Consider the following 11,286-nt stretch of genomic DNA (forward strand, 5'->3'; position numbering starts at 1 on the left):
ACAAATGGTTGGAAGCCAGGCGCAAACAGGCAGCTGGAGCTGAAGCTCAGCTTGGCATCTGCAGAGTGGGCTTTCCTTGTCATGCCTGGCCTGGCAGGTGTCTGAAGGGTCTGAGAGGAGAGACACTCTGGAGGGACAGGTTGGCAGGTGGGACCTGTCTGCCAAGGACATCCAGAAGGCAGCAGATATGCAAGCAGCTGCTAAGGCCTGCAGCACCCCAAGGGGATTACTTGGTCCATGCTAAGATATGGAATTAATTCTTCTGTTGTTGTTGCTGTTGTTTCTTGCTTTGTTTTGCTTTTTTGAGAAAAGGTCTTGCTCTGTCACCCAGGCTGGAGTACAGCAGTGCCATCATTGGCTCACTGCAGCCTCCACCTCCAGGGCTCGAGCAATCCTCCCAACTCAGCCTTCCAAATAGCTGAGACTACAGGTGCGTACCACCACACCTGGCTATTTTTTTTTTCTACTTTTTGTAGAGACGAGGTTCCAACATGTTGCCCAGGCTGATCTCGAACTCCTGGCCTCAAGCGATCCTCTTTGGCCTCCCAAATTGCTTGGATTATAGGCATGAGCCACTGCGCCCGGCCTTGGAATGAATTATCTACCAACTATTTAAGACACTGGTAGTAGTTCTGCAGAAGATTTTTACGGGTTCTGTGAAACAAAAGGGCTCCGTAAAACAAAAGCGTTCTGTATGGTAACACTACTCTCTGATCCTTGATTTTTAATGAGCCTTGTGAATGTGAGTTGAGGGGCTGTGGAATGCAGCATCTCCCAATAACTGACCACAGGACCTGTTTTACCAGCAACAGGTATCAATTTCTTATGGCATCCAGTTTGGGAAAGGTTGATTTAAGCTAAAGAGAAAGGAAGATCTTTTATAGAAAGCTGTGTCCTGAAAAGTATGTTTAGTTGATTGGAGCAAGCTAGAAATGCTTTGTGCGCCGATGTGATGGCTCACACCTATAATCCTAGACCTTTGGGAGGCCAAGGCGGGCGGATCACTTGAGACCAGAAGTTCAAGACCAGTCTGGCCAACATGGTAAAACCCCATCTCTACTAAAAATACAAAAATTAGCCGGGCAGGGTGGTGTGTGCCTGTGGTCCCAGCTACTCAGGAGGCTGAGGTAGGAGAATCACCTGAGCCCTGTCGAGGCTGCAGTAAGCTGTGATTGTGCCACTGAACTCCAGCCTGGGCAACAGAGACCCTGTCTCTAAATAAATAAATAATAGATAAATGCTTCGTGAACAAACATGGCAAGATCTGGCAGAAGAGCCCTCAGACATCAAGGACTTCCTTCCCCCCGCAAATACTCATTGCCAAGGGAGCCTGATTGGGGGTGTCTGAGTCAGGCCTGTGTGCATCTGAGGGCATGGAGGAGGTATGAAGCTGCTGGTGGTGGTGGACGGCTTCTGTCCAGGGTAGGAGCTAATGCAGAGATAGGTCTCAATGGTGAAACTCCCTTTGGCCTGGTCTCTCAATAGTGTGGGTTAGGCTGATCTCGAACTCCTGGCCTCAGGTGATCCTTCCTCCTTGGCCTCCCAAATTGCCTGGACAACATGACAAAACCTCATCTCTAAAAAAAAAGAAAAAATTAGCCAGGTATGGTGATGCTCCCTCCCTCCCTTTGGCAATTAAGGAGGGAGCCCTAATTGCCAAAACCTGCCAGAAAAAGCAGTTTGATTTGCTTTCTTATTTTTCTCTCATTTCATAGAGTCTTAAGTCTACTCGTTTTCTTTCTATTCTCTTTGTGTGTTTGTTAAAAATGGCATTATAATAGCATTCATCGTGAAAATAAAATATCCTCTCACACACAGGCAGCCCTGCCACCTGGTCATTTTGAGTGCGTGAATCTCTTGCAGGTCTTGCCCATAAAGGGATGCATTTTCTTATCACTATAAATAAAGCATGGGTACAGTTCTATGTATTAATTTTTTCATTTACTGTATTTTTATTTTTTTTATGTGATTGCACCATCCTCATAATTATAATTCTCATTACTTAACATCTTTTTCAAGTGAGTATGCTCTAATTTGGGCATTTTAAAGCTATTTATGTAAAGAATGCAGGTAAATATCCTTGTGCTTTTCATTCCTAGGATTCTTTTTTTAAAAGAAATTTCTAGAAGTGGAGTTGCTTAGTCAAATGGTGTGGTGCTGTATGGCATTTGCAGCCTTTTGCCTGGGCCTGTTGGATGTCTTCTTCTGAGATGCAATGTGAGGTTTTGGGACAATGCTCTTGACTTGTGGCCTTGGAATAAGAGGGGGAGGTGAGGATCCAGCTTCGTTTCAGCCTGATGGAGCCTCCTGGGTCTGGTTCTTTGTGCTGTTCCGGACTTTCTCTCCCCTGTCACCTCCTTTGATGGCCTCCAGCTTCCCCACTCTCTGCTATCAAGATATGAAAATCTCCACAGTCAGCTCTGTTCCTCTTCCTCTTTGCAGAGGCCAGGCCTCACTGTCTTGGTATCTGCTCCCTAGACAGTTGTGTGCTGAGAGGTTCTTCCCCACCGGCTCCCTCCCACTCCCCTCATCAGGGAGTGGCAGGTCCTTGGGTCTCAGAGTTAAGGGAGCCACAGACCTCGCTCTGATTGCCTGTTACTAGCCTGCTTTCCTCCTTCCTGTCTGTGTCATGACTTAGTCCCATAAGCCACTCAGACTCAGAGCAGCAAGCCCTCCTCAGGCACCGGAAATCACTCTGGTACCTAGAATTATGCCACTTAGAGCTGAGAGGGCCTTAGAGACCACTTAGCTCAATCCCTTTATCTCACAGATGAGAACATTGTGAGGCCAGAGAATGTCCCAAGATGGCCTAGTATGTTCCTCTCCCCTGTAGTTGCACTTCTCCTTGCCGGACGGCAGCGGAGATCTGTCTCACCTTCATCCTTGTCTGTCTGGTCCACAAAACCACTTCTCTCTTTAAATCAACCTTAAAGAAACTGTCGTCATAGATAGATGGGAAACTCCTCTTCCAGAGCTGCTTCCAGCGAGGGTGGCTTGTCGAAAAGTGTGCAGTATTAATCCATTCCAGGAGTGTTATGCTGGGGACTGTGAGGAGCCCCTGCCCAGACACGTACATGGACAAAGAGAAGCAGCACAGCATGGTAGGTGAGGGCACAGAGGTGGGAACCAGGTGCCTGGGTTCAGATCCCTGAGCTGAGGATCAGAGAGGAAACAGATGAGGAAGAAAGGCTGAGAACAGCACAAATCTCTGCTAACTTATTAAAAGTGTGACTCTGGGTATGTTAGCTCTCTATGCCTTCATTTTCTCATCTGTCAAGTGGGAATAATAAGATTAACTGAGTTATTAAGTATGAAGTTCTTTGCAGAGTATACACACACACACATATATATATATATATTATTTTTAAAATTGAGATGAAGTCTCACCCTGTCTCCCAGGCTGGAGTGCAGTAGTACGATCATAACTCACTGCAGCCTCAACCTCCCTGGCTCAAGAGATCCTCCTGCCTCAACCTCCCTAGCAGCTGGGATTACAGGCATCACCATACTTGGCTAATTTTTAAAATCTTTTTTAGAGATGAGGTTTTGCCATGTTTTCCAGGCTGGTCTCAAACTTCTAGGCTCAAGAAGTCCTCTCGCCTTGACCTCCCAAAGTGCTGGGATTACAGGCGTGAGCCACCACACCCGGCCCCAGAGTGTACTTTTTTTTTTCTTTTTGAGACAGAGTCCCACTCTGTTACCCAGGCTAGAGTGAAGTGGCTCAATCTTGGCTCATTGCAACCACCACCTCCCAGGTTCAAGCGATTCTCTTGCCTCAACCTCCCAAACAGCTGGGATTACAGGTGCCCACCATCACGCCCAGCAAATTTTTTTGTATTTTTAGTAGAGACAGGGTTTTGCCATATTGGCCAGGATGGTCTCAAACTCCTGACCTCAGGTAATCCGCCTGCCTCGGTCTCCCAAAATGCTGGGATTACAGGCGTGAGCCACTGCGCCTGGCCAGAGGGTACATATTAAGTGCTATATAAGTAATTGCAAAAAAGGAAAGAAATAAGGAAATGAAGAAAGCAAGCAAGCAAGAATGAAACCCAACCAACCAAGCAGGTGCTTGAGGCCTGTGACTGTTAGTAAGGAATCAGTATGTGAGGAGGTAGATAGAGAAAGCTTCTTTGAGAGAGTGAGTTTTCAGCTGGGTAAAGAGTGTTCCTGTCCTAAAACCTTTATTTTATTTGCTGTGTCTCGTTAGGGGGTTCCAGGGGGTTTGGAACTGCAACAGCAGATTCTTTCTCTTCAGCAAAAGGCCTTGTTTTATGTAATGAAGAATGCAGCTTTGGATTTCCCAGGGCTCTGCTGTAATCTTGTAGGACCTTAGCTATTAAAGCCTTTGGACTTCCCCTCTGTGAAGCTGGGGAGGGAGGTTTGATTATTGTTGCAGCTATAACAGTATCCTCATAGTCTGGAGGAGGGAGAGCTGAACACTCTCTTGTCCCTTCTCAAACATGGGAACAAAGTCAGGAGGGCAGGGCTGCCAGGCGCTGCAGGTTCCCTGAGTTTGGGAAAATGGAAGCCCACCTAGTTGAACAGTTCATTCTTTGAATTTTGAACACTTGCTGTCTCCTGACACGTAAGTGGCCCTACATGCTTCACATCCAGTTACTTGTTGAGCTAATTTTGAAACTGGCATGCTGGGTTTGGTCTGCGGAATTCCTAAGTAGACAGCTGACCCCAAGTACCAGGTGGGCCTGGCCCTAACTTCAGTGACTTCTCCTCCCCGGTGCTGTTGACTCAGGGCATCCCGCTATTCATTAAGTTAATGCTTGTTCTTTCTTTGCTAGCCGAGATGCCGCGGCAGTTTCCCAAGCTGAACATCTCTGAAGTGGATGAGCAAGTCCGGCTCCTGGCAGAGAAGGTGTTTGCTAAAGTGCTCCGAGAAGAGGACAGCAAAGATGCACTGTCCCTGTTCACTGTCCCAGAGGACTGCCCCATCGGGCAAAAGGAAGCCAAGGAGAGGGAGCTGCAGAAGGAGCTGGCGGAGCAGAAGTCTGTGGAGACCGCAAAAAGGTTTGTTCCCAAGGCTTGGTTTTCGTGTACATAGAGTCATGCAGACCCAGGCAGGCTGTGGGTGTGTGTCCTGATATGAGGCACCTCATGGAGACTGGTATGTCTCCGAAGCTGTGTTGGTTTCTTAACCAAGACCACTTAACTCACCTCTTATTTATTGAGGAATGTCTCGGTGCCTCTCTTACACTGAAAATATCAAAACCCACTTTGCTGCTGATGTGTAAAAGTACACACCATTTCCAAATGGCGTTTCTCTTTCCTTTTTGGAAATTTGAGGATTTCTTAGGAGACAGCAATTGTACTTCTTCTCATCACTTGAAAAGCATTTTGCATTACTAATGAACGCAGCTTACTATTTGCCGGGTGCTGTGCTGGGACTGGAAATGTTATAATGAACAAGATAGATAAAGTCCCTGGGTCTAGACAATAATTAAGTAACTGGACAAATTAACTTAAAAATTACAAGTTATGATAAGTGCTGTTATCAGTCAGGGTCCAATCAGAAGATCAGAAACCAATGAAGTATTAGAATTTTAATGCAGGGAATTGGTTACACAGGTGATAGAGAGCTGAGAAACCAAATAGGGGAGAGAGAGGCAGTTCAGAGATTAGACACAGTAAGGAGCAGCTACTACCCAGGACAGGAGTGACAAGGAAAGCAGTAGTGTTGCTGGAGGCAAGGTGGGATCACACTGGGGAAGGTAGAACTGTGGTGGCCTTTCCAGTGGAAACTGGAGCCAAGGGGAAGAGGTGGCAGCTGCAGAGATGCCTCTCAAGGCAGAGATGGAGGCAGGCAATACCTAGCCTGACCCTTCCTGCACATTCGAGGTTCTCCCAGTGGCTACCATGGGCCAAACCTAGCCAGAATCCTGCTGGTACCCTTGGGAAACACAGGAGAGGATAAGGAATGGATCTGAGGGCATACAGGCCCAGGAGCAGTGCAAGTGCTATGAAAGGGATGAATAAGGAGGAAAAGGGGTTGGGGGAGAGAGAGGTGGGGAAAGAGAGAGAGAAAATCCTTTTTTAGACTGGAAAGTCAGGGGAGGTCTCTCCAAGGAGGTGACATCTTAGCAGATGCTTCAGGGTATAAAGGAGCTAGCTATGTGGCCTTCCAGGTAGAAGAGTCAGCTAGGGCAAAGGCCCCCCAGTTTCTTCGAGGAGGCTCATGTGGTTAGAGGTCTGTTAAAGGAAGAAGTGCTGTGGCCAGGGCTGGAGGACTTGTGGGGCCCAGATCAGACTGGCCTTGTGCTCCCTGATAAGAAGTTTGGATTGGAGTCTAAGTGTAATGAGAAGACGTCATCCTTTCACAGTTTATCTCACCCCAGGCTGTATCTAAGTTTCCGCCTGGTCTTCCACCCTGCAAACATCAATAGTTGACATGGTAGACCTTTGAACCTTCTCGGACCTAGTCCGTGATCACAGTAGCTACTGCCTCAGTTTTAAAGGCAAGTCTTTTCCTGTCTTGGTTATGTAGAAGCTCAGCATTTCCTTAACTCATTTGGAAAGAAGTAAAAAGCTGACTACTGGTGTAAAGGCAAGAACAGAGCTTCACCACTCATAAGACCAGTGCTTTCCTTCCTTGAAAGGACGGTGAGCCCATAAAGGCAGGAGTCATTGGTGCCACTGGTCAACCTCTGAGTGCCAGCCTTGTGTTGGATAGGGTGGGGTGGCCCTAGCCCCAGCAGTGTGCTCATCCTTGGAGGGTCAAGAAGAGTATGACTGTGGAGACTCTCATTCACACTCCATGGGTGGAACAGAAGGGCTGACTTCATCAACTGAATGGTCTGCAGGGCCCTCTGTGTGTTACAAATTGAGCATTTCAGACCCTTAACAATGAGAGGAAAAGGAATCCTGGCATTTTTTATTTCCAGGAACAACAAGTTTCTAGGACCAGTTTCCACTACAGAGTGACACTGGGCCTGACATCTGCTGAAGAGACTGTGCTCTTTTCAATGCCCAGACTCAGGGCGAAATGAAAGCTTTCTTACTCTAAGTCTGAATGGTGCTCTGTGGTTTCCAGAAATTCCCCTGCAAACTTCTCTCCAAAAACTTTGTTCTGTCCTTGCCTAGGCTATGCTGTCTTAGTTTGTATCTGTCTGCCCTATTTGACTAGAAGCTCCTTGAGGACTGGATCCAGTGTGGAACTTAGCTGTTGGTGGGCAGTGGATATCCGGCAGAGGAAGACATCCTGCCTCCTCATTGCCACCACAGACACTACATCAGAGTGGCTGCAATTTCTTGGACCTCTGTGTTCTGCCACTCACTGGCATGCCCTGTGATCTTGGGCAAATTTGGAAACCTCTCTGGGCCTCAGCCTCATCCTCATCTATAAAGTGGAGATGCTAACAGCTCTCCACTTTATGGGGTGTTGTGAGGAATGAGGGAATCCACAGGTAAAAGGCTTAGGACAGTGTGTGGTTACAGTCCATCCCAAGTAAATGTAAGCGATTTCTCTGAGTTCCTGTTGCTAAGACAGGGAGCAATAGCAACTCCTGCCATTGAATACTTAACTGTGGACTAAGTACTGGCCTGTGTAGGTTGGATTCATTCCTTAATTCTCACATCAAGCTTATCAAGTGGATATTCTTAGTATTCTGATTTTGCAGATTAGGAAATGAAGGCTCAGAGAAGTTGAATGTACTTTCACAAAGACACATAGTGAGTAAATGACAGAGCAAGAACCAGAGCCCACATCTTTTGAATCTAGACCCCACACTTCAACCACAAGGCTATCCCCTCTTCAGGCAGGGGTGGAGTCTTTGGTTCCCTGGTCTGTAGACCCTGGAATGACACTAGGTGCCGCTCCCTAGAATGTAGTTGTTGCTTCTAAATGAAATGAAGGGAAACTGGCCAAAGCTCATGCTCTGTCCATTAGCTTCTTTCCTGAAAGAAAGCCTGGTGCCTGGACTGTCAGACACCCCAGCATCCTCTTCTGGGGTCCATGCACACCCAATTTTGTCTTTTAGTTTCTCTTCTCACTAGAGGTGCCTTTATATGTAAACGTTCAAAAGTTAACATTTTCATGGAGGACACCCTCTCCCCAGCTCCCTCTCCGTCCGTGGCACCTCCCATCCCATCTCCTATTTATTCTTACTTTACACAGAGTTCTATAATCTGGCTATCTTGTTTCTTATCCTGTGACAGATTTAAAGAAGCAAATTAGAAGTAGGGAGAGAGACTCCTATAGGCAGGGTCACAGAGATGATGTGTGGTGATCATAAGCCTGGGCTTTGGGGTCAGACCTATTGGGTTCAAGTGGCAGCCCTGTCACTTACTACGAATGGCCTTGGTCAAAGCTCTTGACTGCCTGAGCTGGTTTCCTAAACTACAAAATTGGAATAATAAAAGGACGTACCTTGCGAGAATTAAATGAGCTAATACACAAAAAATCCTTAGCACAGTGCTTGGAGCACCATTAATGTTCCTGTTTTGTTATTGTTGTTACTTGACAGTCAACAGTGAGAGAGGAAACAATTACAAAAAGCAGACACAAGAATTTGAAGCACAGTAGTTTAGGGATAACACACCTCTGAGATCATAACTGGATAATACAGTGATGATCCTGAGTCATTGAGAAAACTTTAAATTATGTTCAGCATGCTTTGAGGACGAATGCAGGAATTATGTATTTTTTTAAGAAGCCAGACCAAAATTGATTTTTAAAAAATTAGGATATAGTTAAGGCTGGCAAGATGGCCAGAAAGGAACAGCTCTGGTCTGCAGCTCCCAGTGATATCAATGCAGAAGGTGGATGATTTCTGCATTTCCAACTGAGGTACTGGTTCATCTCACTGGGACTAGTTGGACAGTGGGTGCAGCCCACGGAGGGTGAGTCAAAGCAAGGTGAGGCATTGCCTCACCTGGGAAGCACAAGGGATGGGGGAATTTTATTCCTTACCCGAGGGAAGTCATGAGGGACTGAGCCTGAGGAACTGTGCACTCTGGCCCAGATACTGTGCTTTTCCCACGATCCTCGCAACCTGCAGACCAGGAGATTCCCTCCGGTGCCTACACCACCAGGGCCCTGGGTTTCAAGCACACAACAGGGTGGCTGTTTGGGCAGACACCGAACTAGCTGCAGGAGTTGTTTTTTTTTTTTTTTTTTTCTGTACCCCAGTGGCACCTGGAACATTAGTGAGATAGAATCATTCACTCCCCTGGAAAGGGGGCTGAAGCCAGGGAGCCAAGTGGTCTGGCTCAGCAGGTCCCACCCCCATGGAGCCCAGCAAACTAAGATCCACTGGTGGCCAGATGTGGTGGCTCATGCCTGTAATCCCAGCACTTAGGGAGGCCGAGGCAAGTGGATCACCTGATGTCAAGAGTTTGAGATCAGCCTGGCCAACATGGTGAAACCCTGTCTCTACTAAAAATACAAAAATTAGCTGGGTGTGGTGACAGGTGCCTGTAATCCCAGTTACTCAGGAGGCTGAGGCAGGAGAATCGCTTGAACCCAGGAGAAGGAGGTTGCAGTGAGCTGAGATTGCACCATTGCACTGAGCCTGGGTAACAAGAGCAAAACAAGTCTCAAAAAAAAGATCCACTGGCTTGAAATTCTCACTGCCAGCACAGCAGCAGTCTGAGATCAACCTGGGACACTCGAGCTTGGTGTGGGGAGGGGCGTTGGCCATTGCTGAGGCTTGAGTAGGAGGTTTTACCTTCACAGTGTAAACAAAGCCACCCGGAAGTTCGAACTGGGTGGAGCTCACCGCAGCTCAGCAGGGCCGCTGTGGCCAGACTGCCTCTCTAGATTTCTTCTCTCTGGGCAGGGCATCGCTGAAAAAAAGGCAGCAGCCCCAATCAGGGACTTATAGATTAAACCCCCATCTCCCTGGGACAGAGCACCCGGGGGAAGGGGCAGCTGTGGGCACAGTTTCAGCAGACTTAAACATCCCTGCCTGACGGTTCTGAAGAGACCAGCAGTCCTCCCAGCACAGCGTTCAAGCTCTGCTAAGTGTCAGACTGCTTCCTCAAGTGGGTCCCTAACCCCCGTGTATTCCTGACTGAGAGACACCTCCCAGTAGGGGCTGACAGGCACCTCATACAGGAGAGCTCTGGCTGTCATCAGGCAAGTGCCCCTCTGGGATGAAGCTTCCAGAGGAAAGAACAGGCGGCAGTCTTTGCTGTTCTGCAGCCTCTGCTAGTGATACCCAGCCAAACAGGGTCTGGAGTGGACCTCCAGCAAACTCTGGCATAGGGGCCTGACTGTTAGAAGGAAATCTCACAAGCAGAAAGGAATAGCAGTCCAATCAGAGACCACATCTGAAGGTCACCAGCATCAGAGACCAAAGATAGATAAATCCACGAAGATGGGGAGGTAAACCAGTGCAAAAAGGCTGAAAATTCCAAAAACCAGAATGCCTCTTCTCCTCTGAATGATATAACTCCTTGCAAGCAAGGAAACAAAACTGGACAGAGAATGAGTTTGACCAATTGACAGAAGTAGGCTTCAGAAGGTATGCAATAACAAACTCCTCTGAGCTAAAGAAACATGTTCTAGCCCAATGCAAGGAAGATAAGAACCTTGAAAAAAGGATAGATGAATTGCTAACTAGAAAAACCAGTTTAGAGAAGAACATAAATGACTTGATGGAGCTGAAAAACACAGCATGAGAACTTTGTGAAGCATACACAAGTATGAATAGCTGAATCGATCAAATGGAAGAAAGGATATCAGAGATTGAAGATCAACTTAATGAAGTAAAACGAGAAGACAAGATTAGAGGAAAAAGAATGAAAAGGAATGAACAAAGCCTCCAAGAAATATGGGACTATGTGCAAAGACCAAACCTACGTTTGATTGGTGTACCTGAAAGTGACAGGGAGAATGGAACCAAGCTGGAAAACACTCTTCAGGATATTATCCAGGAAAACTTCTCCAACCTAGCAAGATAAGCCAACATTCAAATTCAGGAAATACAGAGAACACCACAAAGATATTCCTTGAGAAGAGCAACCCCAAGACACATAATCGTCAGATTTACCAAGGTTGAAATGATGGAAAAAATGTTAAGGGCAGCCAGAGAGAAAGGTCGGGTTACCCACAAAGAGAAGCCCATCAGACTAACAGTGGATCTCTCTGCAGAAACCCTACAAGCCAGAAGAGAGAGGGGGCAATATTCAGCATTCTTAAAGAAAATAATTTTCAACCCAGAATTTCATATCCAGCCAAACTAAAATTCATAAGTGAAGGAGAAATAAAATTCTTTACAGACAAGCAAATGCTGAGAGATTTTGTCACCACCAGGCCTGCCTTACAAGAGCTCC

The 11,286-nt window shown here is 46.9% G+C and overlaps 1 protein-coding gene across 12 annotated transcripts in view; it reads left to right on the forward strand.

The window, feature by feature from the left end:
- The window catches only part of AMPD3 (adenosine monophosphate deaminase 3), a 54,685-nt gene that overhangs the window by 5,855 nt on the left and 37,544 nt on the right, over positions 1 to 11,286 (forward strand). For 11 of the 12 annotated variants that reach the window (XM_017847931.1, XM_017847933.1, XM_017847925.1 and 8 more), the window contains one exon: positions 4,797 to 5,022. In XM_017847931.1, the coding sequence (XP_017703420.1) occupies positions 4,797 to 5,022 (226 nt within the window). Of the gene's footprint in view, positions 1 to 3,026; positions 3,102 to 4,796; positions 5,023 to 11,286 lie in introns of those variants that run through there. The other variant, XM_017847935.1, reaches the window with a different exon arrangement.

The sequence above is a fragment of the Rhinopithecus bieti genome, unplaced genomic scaffold, assembly GCF_001698545.2.
Source record: "Rhinopithecus bieti isolate Rb0 unplaced genomic scaffold, ASM169854v2 scaffold_30862, whole genome shotgun sequence".
Taxonomy (NCBI): Eukaryota; Metazoa; Chordata; class Mammalia; order Primates; family Cercopithecidae; genus Rhinopithecus; species Rhinopithecus bieti.